The sequence below is a fragment of the Hippocampus guttulatus genome, chromosome 1, assembly GCF_054856545.1.
Source record: "Hippocampus guttulatus isolate MCC_2025c chromosome 1, RoL_Hgut_1.0, whole genome shotgun sequence".
Lineage (NCBI taxonomy): Eukaryota > Metazoa > Chordata > Actinopteri > Syngnathiformes > Syngnathidae > Hippocampus > Hippocampus guttulatus.
The window spans coordinates 2,138,559-2,157,427 of NC_141261.1; the positions used below are offsets into that span (position 1 = coordinate 2,138,559).

General features: G+C 41.7%; 5 protein-coding genes across 9 annotated transcripts; 2 read left to right on the forward strand and 3 right to left on the reverse strand.

Moving 5' to 3' along the window:
- Positions 1 to 4,453: 4,453 nt before the first annotated feature.
- On the reverse strand, positions 4,454 to 7,196 carry crebzf (CREB/ATF bZIP transcription factor). Of its 3 annotated transcripts, XM_086133136.1 has the most exons (5): positions 7,024 to 7,193; positions 5,610 to 6,173; positions 5,349 to 5,509; positions 5,093 to 5,167; positions 4,454 to 4,806 (listed from the first exon to the last, which is right to left on the reverse strand). In XM_086133136.1, the coding sequence occupies exons 2-3, from the start codon at positions 6,116 to 6,118 to the stop codon at positions 5,461 to 5,463; spliced, it is 558 nt and encodes a 185-aa protein (XP_085989262.1). In that variant the 5' UTR covers positions 6,119 to 6,173; positions 7,024 to 7,193; the 3' UTR covers positions 4,454 to 4,806; positions 5,093 to 5,167; positions 5,349 to 5,460. The 3 variants fall into 3 exon arrangements, with proteins under 3 accessions (XP_085989262.1, XP_085989097.1, XP_085989180.1); XM_086132971.1 differs by having other exon boundaries at positions 5,349 to 6,173; positions 7,024 to 7,195; XM_086133054.1 differs by having other exon boundaries at positions 5,093 to 6,173; positions 7,024 to 7,196.
- A 512-nt stretch (positions 7,197 to 7,708) lies between these two features.
- On the reverse strand, positions 7,709 to 9,971 carry las1l (LAS1 like ribosome biogenesis factor). Of its 2 annotated transcripts, XM_086132856.1 has the most exons (2): positions 9,092 to 9,971; positions 7,709 to 8,950 (listed from the first exon to the last, which is right to left on the reverse strand). In XM_086132856.1, exons 1-2 carry the CDS (start codon positions 9,804 to 9,806, stop codon positions 8,085 to 8,087), a joined length of 1,581 nt encoding a protein of 526 aa, XP_085988982.1. In that variant the 5' UTR covers positions 9,807 to 9,971; the 3' UTR covers positions 7,709 to 8,084. The 2 variants fall into 2 exon arrangements, with proteins under 2 accessions (XP_085988982.1, XP_085988899.1); XM_086132773.1 differs by having other exon boundaries at positions 7,709 to 9,971.
- Positions 9,972 to 10,072: 101 nt separating this feature from the next.
- Positions 10,073 to 13,779, forward strand: haus7 (HAUS augmin-like complex, subunit 7). 2 transcript variants are annotated; one of them, XM_086133343.1, is made up of 10 exons: positions 10,073 to 10,117; positions 10,328 to 10,487; positions 10,879 to 10,994; positions 11,100 to 11,170; positions 11,900 to 11,961; positions 12,092 to 12,273; positions 12,365 to 12,473; positions 12,747 to 12,962; positions 13,048 to 13,156; positions 13,598 to 13,779. In XM_086133343.1, exons 2-10 carry the CDS (start codon positions 10,431 to 10,433, stop codon positions 13,675 to 13,677), a joined length of 1,002 nt encoding a protein of 333 aa, XP_085989469.1. In that variant the 5' UTR covers positions 10,073 to 10,117; positions 10,328 to 10,430; the 3' UTR covers positions 13,678 to 13,779. The 2 variants fall into 2 exon arrangements, with proteins under 2 accessions (XP_085989469.1, XP_085989388.1); XM_086133262.1 differs by having other exon boundaries at positions 10,086 to 10,487.
- Positions 13,780 to 14,172: 393 nt separating this feature from the next.
- mrpl49 (mitochondrial ribosomal protein L49) lies at positions 14,173 to 14,903 on the reverse strand. Its single transcript, XM_086133467.1, has one exon. The coding sequence runs from the start codon at positions 14,886 to 14,888 to the stop codon at positions 14,388 to 14,390; it is 501 nt and encodes a 166-aa protein (XP_085989593.1). The 5' UTR covers positions 14,889 to 14,903; the 3' UTR covers positions 14,173 to 14,387.
- A 1,418-nt stretch (positions 14,904 to 16,321) lies between these two features.
- LOC147209996 (ninjurin-1) lies at positions 16,322 to 18,579 on the forward strand. The gene is made up of 4 exons (XM_086129781.1): positions 16,322 to 16,578; positions 17,786 to 18,020; positions 18,151 to 18,286; positions 18,368 to 18,579. The coding sequence occupies exons 1-4, from the start codon at positions 16,516 to 16,518 to the stop codon at positions 18,447 to 18,449; spliced, it is 516 nt and encodes a 171-aa protein (XP_085985907.1). The 5' UTR covers positions 16,322 to 16,515; the 3' UTR covers positions 18,450 to 18,579.
- Positions 18,580 to 18,869: the final 290 nt, after the last annotated feature.

The window sequence follows — 18,869 nt, forward strand, 5'->3', positions numbered from 1 at the left end:
CAATACTTAACTATATATTGGACAATAAAGTTTATCCAATCCAAAATCCAATGAAATAAAAGACCAAAACCTGTTTTCAGGCGGAATTACAAAAAACAAAACAATACCCGTTTTCAACAAATAACTATAATAGTTTTTGGAAATACTGTACTGTCGACATGCAGCGCCGCCGCCGAGTTCTGATTTAAAGGGTTAAAAGCATTAAAAAACTGCACTAAAAAATCCGCGAAACAGCAAAGCCGCGGAAAGTGAACCGCGTTAGAGCGAAGGATCTCTGTATTCCATTTCTTTGCCTTTTATCAGATGAAGGTGCTTATTTCATGTTTTTTTTCACTGCACAATGAAGAAAATTGATGTAATCATTTTATTTTAGATATTTATAACCCAACTTGATCACCATTTAGGTCTCTGTCAAAATGATTTTTTTTTTGTCCCTCAGCAATATTTACTATTTAGACCTGAATTAGAGCACACATATGAAATGGACAACCCTTTTTCTAGACAGCAGTGCTTAATTGTACTTACGAGGGTCACAGGTGAGCAGGAGCCTATCTCAGGTGACTTTGGCCAAGAGGCTGGAAGCTGGGCGCACCGTTTAAAAAACAGCGCTCATAATGAAAACTATTCAGACTCCGATTCATGAATGCAAATGCCACAAAGGAAGGTTTTGAGCTTGAATTCCAAACTTTCGAGGCGGAAAGATCAACGCAAATATCGAAAGATGTAAATGGGACTCCTCGACATTTTACTGTGATTTTGATTACAAGTTTTCAAGTTAAAGTAGCAGTAGAGAACATGCTTATGATCTTCGACGAATTCAGCCTTTTTTTTTGCCACCATTGCAGTCAGCAAATGAAACTGGAAGTGTGTTGGTAGGGTGGCTTTCATGCAGGACGTTCCACAGTCAGTGCTCCAACACTGCCACTAGAGCTGCTAGGATAAAGGGGTGCCGCCCTCAGACAAGAAGGACCCTGGACACCCCAAAATACTCCACGTACCATCAGGTCCTGGGGACAACTTTGACATTTTTGTCACCACAGTGCAGAGGGTACTGTATACAAAGTGCTGTACATGGAGCAAGATATTCTTAAACAACAATAAATTAATGTAACAGCTAAGACAGTAGAAAGCACAAACACACTAAATCTACAAATCAAGTACAAAGAATGAAGTATTCGTCTGTTTCAATTTTGCTTTTCTTGTTTTTGTGTCATTGGAGGTGTATAGCTTCACTTCGTGTGTGTTCTTGTTCCTCGCCCGCTTGTCCCACAGTCTGAGAGCTAAGGGGAAGTGAGAATCGCTGAAACTATAGCGAGGCTAACCACTATTTTTAATCTGATACTCTCAGGCCCACATTAAGATCTCACTTTATTGCTCCAAAGTGTGTTATTGACCGGCAATGGCAGCAGACAAGCGAGTTGAAAGTGACTGATTGAAACGCAAGATGTCAAATAGAGTGGAAAGTCGAATAATCGGTTCAACACCCAATACTGAAAGAAATGTTAACTTCATAAAATCCTGCGCTAATTTCAAGAGGCTTGCTGGTTTTCATTCCTAAATCTTCAATAAAGAACCTTGATGAATAAAAAATGACATTTGGTTTAATTGCTTTAAGACATAAATGCAAGTATATAATTCCCATGGTTTCATCACCTGAGGGTTCAAGTTCAAATGTACTGTACAGCGATCCCTCGCTATTTCGCGGTTCGTTTATCACGGCTTCGGTGCATCGCGGATTTTTTCAAACAATCATAATTTTTTTTTTTTTTAACTTTTAAGTCCGCAAAAATCTGTGTCTAAGTGTTGCTTACTATGCGTGCTAGTGTGTGCGCACTCTGCTCAAGCGGGAAGGTCCACGTGGGGCACGCGTGTGTGGTGCAAGCATGGGCGTGCAGGTGAGTGTATGTGTTTCTGTGAGAGAGACTTATAAGAACAAAAGCAGGTCTCCCCATCCATAATTGTCTAAACAACCTTAATTGAACATCATAATTGTCTAAACAACCTTAATTGAACAATCACAAACAGGTCTGCTGCACACCAGCTAGATCACTGGCCTGTGTGTGTGTGTGTGTGCTCTGCTCAAGCGCAAAGGCCCACGTGGGTCAAATTTATTATTTTTTTAAATATATGTTAATTGGTCGCTACTGCGCGGATTTTCGTTTATCGCGGGTGGTTTTGGGTCCCATTAACCGTGATAAACGAGGGGATGCTGTATAGTTGGGTGGTAGCCAACAGCGGGATCTTGCCAGTCTGATCCATGGCTGGGTAGGCCAGCCCTCCTGACCAGAACCCGGGGTGTTCGGTTATTGAACCTCTGCCTTGCCATCATTAGCACTAAATGAGGCAAATCAACCTATACTCCAATAGGTTGATTAAATTTGTGGTCATGTCATTGGATAAGCGATTGAGTGGGACAGTCAGGTGAAGCGAAGGGCGGAGCTATCAACCACCCAGGACCAGGTGATGTACTGTCGCCAATGGTGGGTGAAGATGCCAGTGACCCGTCGGTCGAGTTTCAACTCCCACCTCCGGCAGAAATTTGAGCAAATCCGGCTGGTGTACAAAACCGGCTGCATTGAGTTTGGACCTTCAGACACCTGCTGATGACGACAGGGCACCCTGACCGGCGCTGATTGTAGAAAATTCATTTGACTGGAAACAACTTGCTTTGTGCGCCTTTCCGTTCCTCTTCCAAACTGGGGTGTATAATTGATAAATGTAGAGCAAAACTTGACTTTTTGAAATCAAAACTTTAGACAAATTAGTCCTTTTTTTCTACACACGGGTAAACGCGTCTGATGCATTGGCTGTTAGTTTCGGACAGGCATTACGCTTGTCCCTAAATTCATTGATGCATTGGCTGCAGCCTTAGTCACACATGCACACCCGCTGATCTCTCGTGGTCGGTGCCAAGACACGCTGGAGGGAATCACTTTTTGAATTAAACAGCTGAAATGAAGGCGGACAGTAATTTTCCAATTTGAGATGCACTTGTAACTTTACTGGTGGACGTACTTTATTTTCTCCTAAGCTACTTAACTTTCCTCTTTGCATCCTAAGAGTGGAAATTGCTATTTGTTTTCACCTTCTCCAACCCCCCCCCCCCCCCCCCAAATAGTCCTGCAACATTATTGGTGAAGAAATCTGAATTGAATTTTGTTGGTAACATTTAAAATGATACAAGATATATTAATTACCTCAGTAGAGTTGTGCAACGATCCACACTACTATGTATGGTGGCTCTGCAATGCAAAACATAACTAAACATAACATCAAATGACGCACACGGCGCAGAAAGGGCTATAAGACAGTTTGAGACACGCCTAGTAGCTCAAATTCGTGCTACATTCATGTAGTCTGTCGTCGGCATGAAACAAGCAGTCGCGACCATACCGAGTGTTGCGTTATGAACTCAAGACATAACCTGCGCAGTTTGTTAGAATACATACCAATTTAGAGTGCTCAAAAAATGTTCTTTCTAATCTTTAAGGGTTTTTTTCCCCTTTCAGGTGCATACTACATTTTGATTGTGGACATCAAATTATGCATACTAGCGAAGCAAAACAAAACGTTTTGGATGAAGGTTAAATTAAAAACAAATTAAAATCCAATACAAGTGTTTCTTTAGGACAGTGAATTCCTCTCATTTAACCATCTGATTTCATTACCTTGGCATTACATTCATTACCCATCTGAAATCATTACATCATTTAAAAAAAGCTTGGAGGCCTAGAGGAGAGAAATGTTTGTAAGTATTGTATTTCTTTTTGCATTCAGTTACGTTTGCAGCTAAGGGCCACAGTATTGCTTTCAATTTAAGTTGCTCCATCATTTATAAACATGTCAGGAATGCTAGCACAAGCTGCAACGTTAACTAAAAGTTGAATGTATTATCATTTTCGTGGTCTTGATTATTAATTTGTACATACCTTAAATATTTCAAGCTGTGTGTAAAAGCTGGTCATTGTAATAGTATTTGCCTGCCGGTGCGATATGCCGCACTTTACGAATGATCCGATTCGTCCACAAATCACGACAACTGCTGGTGATTAGATGATCGGTAAAAATCACTTTTTGTGGCAGCCCTACTGTCCACATGAGAAAATATCTTCTCACCTACATGATATAAATATGTCCATCAAGGGAATGTGGTAAAATGCCCCTCATAACTGCGCATAAATTAAAACTTTACATATCCAGAATTCCGTATTCATTATTTAAGGACATGATACTGTTCAACTCTTTCCAACTGAAGAAAAGCCAAAATGTAAAAGATCATCTCTATGGACTTTTTCAGTGCATGCCTTTCACTTGCAACCTTTACCAGACTTGACCCAAATGTTGAGGAAAAGTTAGATCTTTATCGGGAGAGAGCTTGCTGTTTAGAAAGAAAAAGAGAGATGCATTAATATCAACAGCACACACAAAATCAATGTCAATATTTGCAACCGAAACAGGTAAAATATGATTTATTTGTTCATCTTCTGTCAATTACCTCAATGGGCACATTTTCAAATTATGTACACATTTACATTTTATTCCAACTGATGGCAATGAAATCACCTAAAGCGGGTGATTCTGGATGTAATATTTCAATGACCACAACAGAAATCACAAACGTGATAATGCAGTTGAATTGAGCTCGCAAAAAAACTAAAGAAACTCTTGACTAGAAAAGGTGTGGCAAAAAGAGAATGACATATACCATTGTTACCGATACTACCTTAAAAAATCAAAACAAAAAAAATAACGGGCCATGGTGGCAGCAGCTTGTCCAGTCTCTTCAACCTCCACCAGCAGAATCCACTTCAGCAATAAAGAAAAACAGGTGCCTCTAAATTAAACGATTCTTTTGTATCATGGTGCTGGTTCACAAAAGAGCTCCGTTGGAAAAAAGTTTCAATTTGAATAGTCTTCATTGTTTCTGGAATGTGATCGCCAATTGCTCTTTGTGGACCTTCACCGTCATTTATACATCTTGTGTTCTATTACATTTAAGAGTCTTTGAATTACTGTATATAGCTTCAACAAATTAGCTATGACCAGAATGAATTAACTATAACTGAAAATCTCTCTCCGCTCTGATCCTTACCATGGAGTCAAGCAGGTTAAGGTGTTCAGAGAGCCATTCATCCATCACGGAAGCGCAACCTTTACCTAGAAGAAACTGTCAACAAGGTTTAGCGGTAACGGGCACCCAAGCCAACATGTCAACAAACACATGCACTATCAGCGGGGCCCTATGCAGAATTCATTAATTCTTAACAAGTCTTCTTCCACCATCAAGGTGGTCAGAAGACAGAGCCATGTCGCAAAACGTGAAATCAGAGTTAAGTACTTGACCCTACATTTTAAGTGATGCGCTTGCACTCGCTGCACACTTAGTGCAGAATTCCACTGAGACATAGTTCTTGTCCACGTGGAGGCACACGCCACCAGATGTCTCTTTCTCTTCCACTTTCACACGTTTCCGTGGCAATGAGTAGTCGTGCTCGTTTGAGTCGGCGCCCTGGAAAAGCGAGGAGGATAATTTCATGCCATTCACACCGCTCAGCCGTGACAACAGCTGAGCTAACATGCTCTCATTGGCCAGCACAGCTCGCAGGTACCTGGTCTCATCTTCCAATTCTTCCACTCGTTTGATCAGTTGAGAGTTTTCGGTTTTGAGCGTGTTATTTTCCTTGGACACCATGTCCACTTTCTTTTCAAGGCTGTTTACATATTCTTTCTTTTTGAGACGATTCAACCTTGCAGCGATTGCATTTTTGTTAATCACTTGGCTTGCTTGCCGCTGCTTATTTCTGAACTTCATGGAGGATGACCCACTCTCTGGGGAGGAGGCAGTTGTGACTTCAGCACCAGAATCTTGATTATTGCCACTGTAAAGCTCACCAAGCTCCATGTCAAAGAATGGTGAGCTTCTCTCTCTATCATTAGTCCATTCTAAGTCTTCGACTCTGAAAAAGTCATCCAACTCTATTCCCATACTGTCGAAGCCATCAGTTTGAAATTCCTCCGGGAGACTTGGGTGAGCTTCTATTGTTTTCACTGCACCGGTCACTTCAACGTCCAGGGACTTCAGCGCAGTGTTGCAATTGCCTCTTCTCCTGGTTATCATTTTGTTGGAAACTGGACAGTTGATGAACGATGTCGAGCAAATGCAGAATTTAACCCTGTAAAGACAAACAGAGTAGGCATTTGCATTTCAATGTTAAGTGACTTTACAATTTAGAATGGATTTGCAACTGCAAGACCAAGCATACAATTTGAGATTGCTGTTTATGTTCTATTTCTTTATATGTACTTTGTTAGGTACACACGATCATATAATTCTTGATCTCCATATCAATCAAAAATGTTTGACTTTTGCCCTGTTACGTAAAAGTTACCAAATTGTCAACGTTATCTTGGCAAGCTCGTGGCCTTGCAAAGCTTTAAATGGCGTGCTGGTGAATCTCTTACAGCACCAAAGTAGCAGTTACGGACGGGAAGAAATGTCGAGTCACAAAGGCACAAAAGGCTTTGAGGCACCACCATTTTACACTAAGTTCTGATCTACTACCGCATGCTCTTAACGTCTGACCGACGTTGCTTCTCAACTCCAACAGGAACTAGTCGAAGCAACACAAAAAGTCATTTAAACATCTGACGTGCATTTCTTTGTTATTTAAGATGGACGTGTTGTGCGTCGTTATATAACTAATACATTTATTATAACGTTATTTTGTCGTACGCTATAGTTTTTAGCGCCTTTAGCTAATGCTAGCTAGGCCCCGAGTGCAACAGTTAAAAGCCCACGATAAAAACATCAAGTTTAACCGTACATGATTGGACTGTAGTTAAATTGTAGTTACGAGAGCCACTTAAGGAATTATCTATGCCACGAATTTTTGAAGATGGCACCTTGTCCAAACTGCGTAGTATTTGTTAGCTTGTTTGCTAAAGCTAGTTGCACAGTCCTAAACGCTTAATGCATGGATTACGCAACAGTTTCAAACAGCGAAATCTTCGCGGTCAATTTACCTTTCTTCTCAAACGTGGATGGAGTCGCGGTGATATAGATGGGCGACCGTGGATAGAAATATCACAGCATCGGTATATTTCGTCGTTTGCTAACAATTTGTATGTCCAAATGTGGCGTGTCCGGGAAGGCTGTGCTGAAACGCCTCCCAACTCAACCTACAAGATGGCGCGGTGCTGCGTGTAGTGACGTTTGTAGTCTTTTGCCTTTGTTTGAATCAGTGAGCATACATTGTTCTTGTTTGTTTGTACACACAATTGTTGAAAGTCTCAATTTCGTCTTAATCACAACGCATGCGGGTTTATGAACAGTACTCGTCTGTGGTTTCAAACCGAGATGATAAATGTTTATTTGGGAGAAAAAAAATCTACATGTTTATATACTGCTCCAAAAAATAAAGAGAACACTTAAACAGCAAGCGAACGTGTTCACTAGTCGACCACCGTGCCGCTTCTATCAGAATGAGCTCTTACAAGTGGTAGGTTCCTGCCTCCACATAACCTAAAAAAACCATGCTTCTTTGGTTAATTGATCGTGTGACTTGTTTTTCGAGATCTACACTGCGATTGACTGCTTAACAGTCCCAGATATCCCCACCTTGCACAAATCCAGCTGGAAAAGGCTTCAGCTCACCCGAGACGCTAACGAGGAAAGGCGCTGTAAAAAAATGCATGGATGGACTCTGAATGCAATACCAACACAACTTTTATTGACAAATGTTAATACACACCAACTTGTCACAATGCAATGGTGAAAAACGGACACGCGGAAAAGGAAAATGTTGTTTTTCTTGGTTGGGAACGGTTGTTTAAAAATAAAGTCCACAGAAAGTGTTTCTAGCAAAACGCTTCAATATCTTTGGAGCTTTGTCATAAGAATATAATAACATTTTTGCATTCGGGACTATTGGCTTGATGTAACACATTTAAAAGTGTTTTAAGACTTCCCTTTCAGCTTTAAAAATGTAATTGTTACACGTGTTGTTGATATATATATAGTGATCTCCACTAACTGATGTGCTTTTAACAACAAGCCTGTGTATTTCACAACATTGTAATCAGAATCAAAAAAGTTGCAGTCCAGTTTTGAGTTTGCCGAGGTCACTGTGGCTCCAAAGAAGACCATCAGCTGTCCTTGCAGAAGCAGAAAGTCCAGAGACATTCTGTGGTGTGCTGCTCTCCATCGCCACCGACTCGTCAGACACTATCATAGTCGAGTAATTGTCCACCATCAGGCATGAAGGCTCATCTGACTGGCCGGGGACTTTTCCAAGAGGGTAATTCTTCCATAAAACTTTGTCAATGCACACTTGCCACGAGGAGCCTCGCAGCAACTTTGCTTTTTGCACCTCCGCATCTGACCATTTGTTCTCTTCTCCTGTCCACTTCTTCTGCGGTTCCGCCAGCGATGAATGGCTGTTGCGCTTTGAACGCTGCAGCTTCTCATGCAAACTCTCCAGTGTGTAAATGGGCCACTGTTCCTGCTCTGTGCGCGGCTCAGAATGTTCTGTGCGGGTGTAGATGGAGCAGAGTTGCAGTAGCTTCTGCTGGGTTTCCAGAGGAAGAGGATGCTCCATGTCCTCCAAGACAAGGTTGAGCAGGTGAGGCGTACTGGCACAGGGAGCCTCCAAGCAGGCAGACAACAGCTGCTGCCACCTCAGCTGCATGCGGTTGGCAAAAATCCTGTCCTTCAGCCTGGCTTTCTTCTGTGCCTTTGTTTCAAAGTGATAATCATTTTTGTTACTGTTACAGAGCATTACTTCCGAGATCCACGCAGAAGTGTAGTACATCCTGTGTTTGCTCTTCTCGCTGGAGAGAAGCTTCAGTTCAGCAAAGAGTTTCTCCAGGAAGAGATGAATGAAGGAGGGTGAGTTAAGTGTTTTCAGGAGGGGGAGCCAAAAACGCAGGAAAGTTGGAGGAAGTTTGGGCTCTGTGGGACAAAACCAATCGTCATCAGAGCTGTCACAGCCTAATGATGACAGTTGTTGGGCAGTTGGAATTAGGAAGCCATCTTCTAAGAGGACTTCAATCAGCAACTCACCAAACTCAACAGAAAAATGTTTAATCTCACCGAGTATCCAGCTCATATCAGCTAAAGGGTCCGGCCATGTGCTTTTTTCTTTTTCTTCATGTAGCCCCCCACAAGCATTATACTGCTCCTTTTCGTAAGAAATTAAAAGTTCCCTTGCATTCTTGTAAGCCTCCCTTTCTTTTTGCCTTGCAATTAGCTCGTCCTCTTGCAGTTTCATGCCCATCTCTTCGTCCTCTCCATCAGACTGCACCTCCCAGTCCGCAGTAGACTCTCCTCCCAACTGTCTGGACCAATACTCCTGCTGGAGCCACTCCAGAACCACCTCGCACCCCTTTCGGCACAATTTCAAGGTAGGGAGTTTACGATGAGTGACGTCATGCCTTAGGTTGACGATCCATTCTGGGATGTTCAAGTTGCCGGCAAGTCTCCTTAATGAGCGGGCAATTTTTCCTTGCTGTCGTTCGGTGATCAAGTTAGTGAACCTCACCAAGGCCGCTCCATAAAGCAGAACCAGGTCATGAGAGTCCAGCTTTTCGGACCGGTCCAGCACCTGACACCTCACCAGGTCCGCGGTGCAGTCCATTGCCACAGGAGTACTGTTGGCATACCTTGCTTTCCACGCCGAAATCCTATGGAGAGCATTCCTCTGTAAACCTGAATCCTTGGAGTAAAGATATTCCCTAACTTGATCCCATTCAGCTTTGTTGAGCCACGCTACCACATGGCGTTTTTTCTCGGAGCTCTTTTTCTTCATTTTGAAGGCTGAAAGGGTGAGCGGCGCTCTTGCAGGCTTACACGAATAAGTTCAAGTCACTGGACTCCACCACAGTTTTACGGATGTTTTTTAAACTCACCGAAACGTGAGGACACTGAAAACGTTTTGCTATTTCTTTTTGGATAGCGACTCGACCCGGAAATGTTTTTCTCTCCACCCCCCCCCCCCTCCTCCTTCTTCTTCTTCTTCTAATGTTTAATTTTTAGCAGGTTGGAAACTGTCGTGCTCAATCCTGCCACTTGCAGACAGGAAGGGGGAGGCGTGGTACTTAAATTGTAACCACGGCGGGGGTGCGTCGTAAACGGGCCGTTTCTTAAGATTTTGTTTATTGTTGTGATTATTATTTTAAGAAAGTATTTAGATACGACTTCCTAACTGATTACAGTAACAAAAAGGCTCAGAAAAAATATTTGTACCTTTTTCAATTATTTGAACGTATATGTAACCTCTAGCCTTTCATGGTTATAGTGTTCTGTACTTGTTCTTCTGCTTCACTCTAGATTTTTACATTAAGAATAACTGAACGGGCGGTGGCGTGCTTGTGGAAACGCGGTCTGCGGTCGAGGGCGCCTCCACCAACGCACATGCGCACTCTTGAAGAACATGGCGGCCGTTTCAAATGAGAAGGAGCGGGCCGAGCGCATTTATACACGCCTGCTGGTAAGTTATTTACTTCGCTAAAGTTTAAACGGTCAATACACGTTGGATTAAAATGCAGCATTTTGTCGTATCTTGCTGACTTCTGTTTAATCAGAATGAGAATATTTTAGATAAACGTAAACAACGCCGAGCGAAGCAAACACACCACTACGTTATCGTTTTGAGCGAGCGTTTTGATATCACTGGGTCCACATTAAATAGATATTGAGATCCATCATACAGATACTGTGCAGTATTTGATGCATACATTCAGTTGCCATACCATTTCTTTTGGGATTTCAAAATTCTCGGGAGAAAACCCCCCAACCAGCTTCAATACCTCTGACACCCGACAAATTCCACTGATATAAGATGTCTTTGTTTTGTTTTTGTTGTTGTTGTTGTTTTTTAGGCTGTGCCATGTCCCGTTCTGGAAGGTGTGTGCATGGAGGAGTCTGAGGATATGCTTCAGCTCCTCTGCACTCCATCCCAGCTTCGTACCCACATACTGACCTGGATGTGCTGCAGGTTAGGACAAAGTGGACATAAGATGCTTCCTACTCGCATATATACAGTATATGCACATCAATTACATCTAATGATGTGTTACCGTGACTGCTTCTGTCTTCTCAGTATTGACCCAGACTTTGCCAGTTTGAAAGGAAAGGCATCAAGAACCCAAGACCATGATATTTTGACAAATGGTAACACACTGGTCTTTGAATTATTTTCATGCATGATGAGAAGTGCAGAACCTTGCAGTTCTCAATTTTGCCAAGCTTGAGGTTAATAAAATTATGGAAGGTCAAAAATGACAAGCAAATTGCCATGTTTTTGTGACCGCTATCATGTAAGCAGGGCTGAACGATTTGGACAAATTATCCAATGATTTTTTTCCCTCAATATTATGCTTGTGATTTAAAATGCAATTATTTATTTCAATGTCAGCTCCCTTGTATTTTTAACAAACAACTATTAAATTAAGCTTTGTTATGGCTGCACAATATTGGAAAAACATGCGAGATGTGATTTCAGTGTTGAATATCAATATTAATGCAATATTTAACAAGTGCTTCAATAAATGGCATTTGTATTATCTAATGAAATAAACATTTTCATATGGCAAAATAATCAAGTTATATTTATTCACAGCTAATTAATTGTAAAAATGTATTTTTTATGTACATACGTTTTAAGTTGGGATATACAGTATATATATATACAGTATGTATATATATATATATATATATCACACACGGTGTAGAGCATTTTTTAAAATAGCAGCCTGTGTGCTGTGCATTCTACTCCGTTGTGATGTCGATTTTAATTCAATTAAATTTTTTTGCCCTCCTTGTAAACATGGGCAAGCCCAAGAGATTTGTATGGATGTTGCCATAGCAGCAGTTCTGCATGTGTGTTGTCTTTCTAAACAGGGATGGCTGCACTTGGCCAGGATCTGTTGCTGTGCAGAGTCGACAGCCTGGACTTAATCAAGGTGGGAAGACACTCTGAGGTCAACCTTATCTTCTGTTGTCTGACTCGGTGTGCACCATCACTTCTCGGCGATACAATGAATACATAGTACACCAAATCTTGATTTGCTTCCATATCCATTTTCCCTCTAGGGTGAAGCCAGTTGCCAACAGCAGCTTCAGTTCCTGGAGAAACTTCTTGCTGAGGTCTCGGACTTCAGTGTGTCCACTGCGCACGATATGAAGATGCAAATCAACGCACTCTTTGCTGACGAGAATCTTCATCTTACGCAAATGGTCACACCTTCGCTGGACCACTGTTTTTCAAATGACACGTATGTTACACTCTTCCCCCACAACCGGCTTCGTGTCTTGAGTCGTTTTCTTCATTAGCTACAAACCTTCCTAACAGTACTTGTATCACAGGGTTATATGCAAGGGTGCCAAAACGCCCAAGCCAAAAAGAGACAACTCTGAGAGCATCGCCACCCTTCTACAGTCTACTCGCTCAATGCTGGAGCAGCTACAGTCTGAGGTGTGACCTTTACCTGGAGGCTGAGTCATACGAGCAAAACTATAATCGCTATTCATCGATATATCAAAGATTTAATTTCAGTCAACATTTGCAGAAATATGATGCGATTTCACACTTGGTGGTAACGGGGGCACAAGCCACAGATTGGGACACTTTAATACAAGCCATTCAAAAGCTAAATTTCCAGAATCTGTTGCCTTGAGTGTCGAGTATGAATAGAGCAGGTAATGTTTGCCCCAATGTGAAAAGTGCTTTCTGCTCTTTCCGACTCAGTGTAAGTTCGTGACAACAAGTGAGGCGCCAAATGCCCGTGTCTTCACTTCCCGTGCGCTGCATGTGACGGTGTGCGACCTCCAGCAGCTGTTGACCACTTTCTGCCACGTCTACGAGACACACCTGAGTGTTTTTTGCACGAGAGAGCCACCGAGCTTTCGCGCCGACACACTGGTCTTCCAGAGCGTATATGAACGTTTGCGAGCTTGCTGCATGGTAGATACAAACGCATACAAACAAACACGAGCACAGAGTTTGTCCGAGATGAAACAGGACCTCACTTGAATGCGTCTTTCTGCAGGAGTTGGAAATGCTGAATGAAGCATCGGACGCATCAGCGTCTGTGAAGCAGGAAGTGAGCCAGCTGCAAATAAAGCGTTGTTGCGCTAGCCAAGGAAAGGGCACTTTACGTGAGTCCCGACACAATTAGACATCATTGTTGCCATATTTTCGACTCAACTCGAGCTGTGACTCTGAACTGTTTTGCCACTGGTATGTCGTGAGAGATTGTCAAGTAAAAATGAAATAGTCCAATTTCACTTAGTCAGCCACACACCGAGCTATGTGGCCAAATTGGTCAAGTGTGAACAAATTACAGCGACTGCAAGAGCCACAGGCATAGAATTGGACGTAGATGAAAACAGAAAAACGTGTAGGTGTGTGTGTGGGTGTGTATGTTCACACCCATACACACACAACAGGCCTATTTTAATATTCATTTCATTTTGTGGCTATTACAAAATGATTATTTAATAATCTAGATATTATTTCAGTCTGATTATTTCGTGAATTCCATAACCTGAAGATTTTCTTTTCATTATTTGGAAAAATAATTGTATTCTGTTTCACAGATGATCACCTGGAAAAACTAACCAGAAGAATCAAAGCGCTTCTCGTCCACCTTTGTGCGGCCAACAATAGTTTAGTGTAGCTTCTTTTGATCTCTTTATTTGTACAGGGAATTATTGTATAATTATGTTGTTTTTAAGCTTTCTTAGAAAATAAAGGCTAATAAATAAACAGTGGACTGTGACCCAATGAGACACATCTGCACGAGTTAGGATTACGGCATCCTGTCGCCATGAAGCCAAAGCAACGCAGCAGTACTTTTTTTTCATAATGTTAATATTTTAAACCCTATATCTACCACAAAATATGATCACCAAACACTTGGTAGGGGCTCACAGCAGTTACAAACGATGGATGGTATTTTGCCACCAAAAATGTAAGATTTTTATGCGAAAACGGGGTCTTGCATGTGTAAAAATTTTTGGGTTTCAGCGTTTCCATTTTTGAATGTGTGAAAGGCGCACACTTAATTTTGCATGGTTGACATTCAAAATAATCCTGATGCAATGCTTAAGGCTCACAGTTTGGTGCTTTTTCATGTTTGCATGCGGAATTGTGGTGTCATGAGTACAAGCAATTAGATACAGTCGTGTATTTACAATTGTTAACACTTTATAAACATATGGAATCATTACCAACATCTCAGACACGAAAACTTGACAGAGCCTGGTTCGCATGGGGCATGCAGTCATTATGCGTTTATGGAGTTCTCAGAGTCCAAGCAGCGTGTCACTTTTTGTCTCGTGGCACACGCGAGCGTCTCTGACACAGGCAGGTTTCCACCGAGCGCTTTCAAAAGCCTTTACTGGTCAACCATTCCTTCAGCTCTTTGTCAAACTGTCCTTTCACCCTCAGTGTCATCGTGACCTCGTTGACCTGAGTGGGCATTTCTTTGCCAGTCACGTCCTTCAGGTACTGTTTCACGTCTTTCTCCAATGCCCAGATGTCGCCCTCGACCTTCCGGACCAAAGTCATAAAGCGGTTACCGTGGGTCACGTCGGTGTACACCGGTATGTTGTGCATGCGGGAGCGGCGAATCATGTAAGGAAGAGACGGCGGAGATTCTGCCGGCGGTGTCCAGCCGGACGGCGTTGGCCCGGAGTGCTTGGGCGGAGAGGGTACACGTGACGGCGGGATGAGACGCTCGACAAATTCATATTCCTCCGTGGACTCTTTGAATGGGGCTTTTGTGGCAAAGAAGGCCCTGGGGCCCACGATCGCATAGGGAGAGCCTCGGTGTAAAGCAAAGGCTCCACGCAACGCCGCCGAACGAAAAGCGAAATACGCCGCCATGACTGAGTGGAGGCGGTCCGTAGGGGCGGAAGTAATCCAAAAGTTCACGATCCCCTGTTTCATTGAGGAAGAGCACTGCCCCCTGCTGGTAAGCCTTGAAACACTGCTCTAAAGTGGGGTCGGGGCCAAGTTAAGCCTTCTCTTCTTCCTGTCAGAAAGAAGCCCTGCCTGATATTTCAAACCCAAATTATAATGTGTGTTCGATTAAACTATATTGACAGTAATGCAAGGCAACTTTAGTCATATAGCATTTTTCATACACAAGATAACTCGGTGTGCTTGCTTCACATAACCAAAAGCACAACATCTAAAAAGGGGGTGTCTAACTCATTTTAGTCGAGGGACACATCGTTATAGTTTCCTATGGATTGCCATTATGGACTGTGAACCCAGATAAATGTATGATCACCTCATATTCCATATCGCTAGCATTGGATCCTCCTATCTCCCGAATCATCACATTTCATGGGACCCCCAAAATGCCATGTTTGTTCAATCATTAGTATTGCATCATCAAGAGAAAGCCATTTTCAACACTTTAGACTGCTCCACAATTTATAAATATAACACTCACACGTGTGGACTGACCAATAATATAGATTTGTGAAAAAATATGACATTTTCCAAATTGACATGAGAGGTTTCAGCCTAACTTCAGCGATATACACAACAAATTGATTAATATCTAATTTTGAAGGGGCGTGGTGGCCTCCCGTCAATGTTAGCCAAGCCACATTTCTGTCCATCTTTCATATCTCCAAACAGTTTAGAAAATATATATTTCAATTGTTTCAGTATTTTATTTTGATCTGTTTTTATGTTATTCATTGATTGTTATAACTGTCTTTGTTTTTATTTGTTTTTATAGGTCTCATTCTTATTTTATGTACAGCACCTACTCCCTTGAACATAATAACTGTGTTGAATGAAGACTGATTTCTTTCTTTTTACTATTTTATTTACCTTATTTTCTGTCAAATTATTACTGTATATGTTTTATGTTCAATAACCAAACCAAACCAAACCACTTTGTATGCAACTGTGATTATTTTAAAGTACTCTATAAATAAAGTTGAGTGAAACCATATAAATGTTTAATTGCATTATTGCATTTTTGTAACAAATTGATGCATACTACATATTTTAAAATTTAAAGTTGAGGAGAATGTTTTTTCAACTGTTGTTCAAGTTGCTATAAAATTGGTTTGGTAAGAATTGAGATATTTCATTGTTATTATTTATTATAAGTTGGAATGTTGGATGTTAACATCCATGATTTGCTTTTGTGGGCCACATAAACTTATCTGGTCGGCCAGATCGCGCCCTTACGCCTCGTGTTTGAAATTGTGGTTTAGCCCAACCGAGGGGCGGGGTCACACTCTCAGAGGATGGGCTGAAACATGTGCTAATGAATTTTACACCGTGATCTTCCTTCCTAGAGTCACAGCGGCCCTCTTAGTGTAACCGGAGGAGCTTCTTGGCTTGCTCATTCTGTCTGTCTCCTTGGCATTTTTTTTTCCTCTCTTTCTCTTCAGTTTCAGGAGTGCTGCCCTGAGACCGCCTTTTGTCATACTTTAGGCAACAACAGCAAGAAGGGGAAGCAACTTACAGTATCTTAAAAGGCAATATGGACAGAGAATACACACGCAACGGGGAGATCATCGCTCTCAATAAACCCAATGACATAGAGGTAAGATACTGTAGATGGATAGATAGATAGAGCTCTTGTAGTTCTAAAATGATTCCAGAGTGACAAACAGTTCAGTGAATTTTATTCCACTAATAACCAGAAATGAATGAGAGTGTGGTGACTCAAAGAAAGTTGTAGTCTCAGTGTCATGTCACACTTACCTGTGCAACAGGATTTTGTAAATACATGGAAAAATGCCTTGGGCCTACCTACATGTTTTAGAGTGTGCGTGTGAGTGTGTGTAAACAAAAGCCAACTATCCAAAAGTTTCCCCTCATATTTCTTTTTTAATCTATAGCTCATATTTTTCACTCTGATCATCCAAAAAACTGAATACTGTACAGCAATTGAGTTCTGGTAAATCTGTCGGTTAACATGCGGTGTTCTCTGGCCAGGTGAGTCACTTACCGGCACTGTGTGTGTGCGTGAGCGTGTGTGTGCCACTCCCTCCACATCTACGTGCCTAGGGACAAAACAAACAAGCACCTCTCTGGGGTTTGGAACAGAGAGAAAGTCCCATGTGTACAGTTTATGGAGCAGGACAGTCAAATAATTGCTGCGGGCAACATTGTAACGATGGTCCCCTTTTAGAGACCTGTTAGGACTGTCAAACCAGTTAAATGTATAATCGCCGACATATTATTACGCAGGCACAGATTGATGGATATTTTTTAAAAACCAGACATCAAAAAAAGGGCGATGGTAACAATACTGAATTATAATTGACTGTGTAAAGGACGGTAATGCAGTTGGCTAGCGACCTGCGTTGTAATATATTTGGATTTGTCATTTTAGTTTTGTTGTGACTTTTGTTTTTTGTCTTTTTAGAGCAGATTTATGAGGGGTTTTTTTTGAAAAAGGAAATGATACTAAATTTCCCAAACAGTTCGAATATATGGCAATACAGAAACAAATACAAATAAAATGATCTCAGAAAGCTCATGGATATTACTAGACAAAGGAAAACAAAGGACATATTCGCAATAGTTTAGTTTTATAAACCAAAGATGTAGGTTCATCGATTTTTCATTTTCGAAACGTTTTTATGTTTTTATTTTATTTCGTGAACAAAAATATTTTTACAATTGCTGGGATCGGCACGGGCTCACCCTAATGAGGACACGCACGATAGAAAAGGAATGGATGGATGTTCAAAGTGAACTAAAGAAATACGACGAGTCGTTCACCCCTGTGGCGTCCTCTACAGGTGGAGACATCGCCGTCAGGCAAAGTGTATCGGCCCATCAACCTGAACCACTACGCCACCAAGAAAAGTGCAGCTCAGAGCATGCTGGACGTGGCCTTATTGATGGCCAACTCGTCCCAGCTTAAGACAGTTCTTTACGTGGGGCCTCATTACCGTTTTTACATCCCCCTTGTCGTCCTACTGTGTCTGTCCATCACGCTGCAAGTCATCGTGGGCCTTCTGCTCGTTTTTATAGGCAAGTAACTGACAGGACTGCTTTGGTTTTGTCGACGATTTCATGGGTTATTTTGACCCGGCAACATTTTCCTCGAGTCTTCTTTTTGTATCCGTAATTGTTTTGTTTTGTTTCGACTCTGTGGCAACAGTGAAGTACGATCTGAACGACGTGCGTAAACACGCCAAGTTGAACAGGATGAATAATGTGTCAACTGTTTTGGTCTTCTTCACGGTCCTTATCAACATCTTTATCACGGCGCTGGGCTTTGAGGGACACGCTCTCAGGTAGAGGCTGCGAAACACACATGTGACACACAGTCCCAGTTTTTGCTTTAATCATGAGACCTTCTTCTTCTTCCTTTTCAGGCCATCACATCATAGCATGATGGTTGAAGCAGCACCTCAGAAATCCCTTCAACCATCTGAACGCAACATGACCGGCCTTTGAACCAGCACTTTTAATCTGTGATCGAATGCAAAGTTTGCACGTTACACATCACGTGACAGCTTTTCAATTTGTACATAGAGCTTTGGTTTGCCACTCCAAATGTTGCATAATTCATGATTTTCTATCAACATACTGCCTCTATGCTTGTGTTACTATGAAATGAAATGACCATATATTTGTCTTATACTGACATGTCAGCATTGTTGTTATCGCCGATGTAAATTGCAAGGGGCCATCTTTTCATTGGTATTGCTGAATAGCAAAGGAACGACACGTTAGGATTCAGTACCAGCCCACTGCTTGCATTGGGAAAGGCCCTCATTTATTTGAAATTAAACGAGATGACGGAAAAGGTGGTGGAATTACGACAGCTATCTTGTCGACGATTAAAACAAAACAAAACAAAAAAAACCCCATTCA

Bases quoted from the DNA above. Each gene is read 5' to 3' on its own strand.
- las1l (XM_086132773.1), bottom strand. From the start codon at position 9,806: ATGAAGAAAAAGAGCTCCGAGAAAAAACGCCATGTGGTAGCGTGGCTC.
- mrpl49 (XM_086133467.1), bottom strand. From the start codon at position 14,888: ATGGCGGCGTATTTCGCTTTTCGTTCGGCGGCGTTGCGTGGAGCCTTT.
- crebzf (XM_086132971.1), bottom strand. From the start codon at position 6,118: ATGATAACCAGGAGAAGAGGCAATTGCAACACTGCGCTGAAGTCCCTG.
- LOC147209996 (XM_086129781.1), top strand. From the start codon at position 16,516: ATGGACAGAGAATACACACGCAACGGGGAGATCATCGCTCTCAATAAA. The intron at 16,579-17,785 runs GTAAGATACTGT...CGTCCTCTACAG, and splicing joins ATAAACCCAATGACATAGAG to GTGGAGACATCGCCGTCAGG. The intron at 18,287-18,367 runs GTAGAGGCTGCG...CTTCCTTTTCAG, and splicing joins TTTGAGGGACACGCTCTCAG to GCCATCACATCATAGCATGA.
- haus7 (XM_086133343.1), top strand. From the start codon at position 10,431: ATGGCGGCCGTTTCAAATGAGAAGGAGCGGGCCGAGCGCATTTATACA. The intron at 12,963-13,047 runs GTAGATACAAAC...GTCTTTCTGCAG, and splicing joins GTTTGCGAGCTTGCTGCATG to GAGTTGGAAATGCTGAATGA. The intron at 13,157-13,597 runs GTGAGTCCCGAC...TCTGTTTCACAG, and splicing joins CCAAGGAAAGGGCACTTTAC to ATGATCACCTGGAAAAACTA.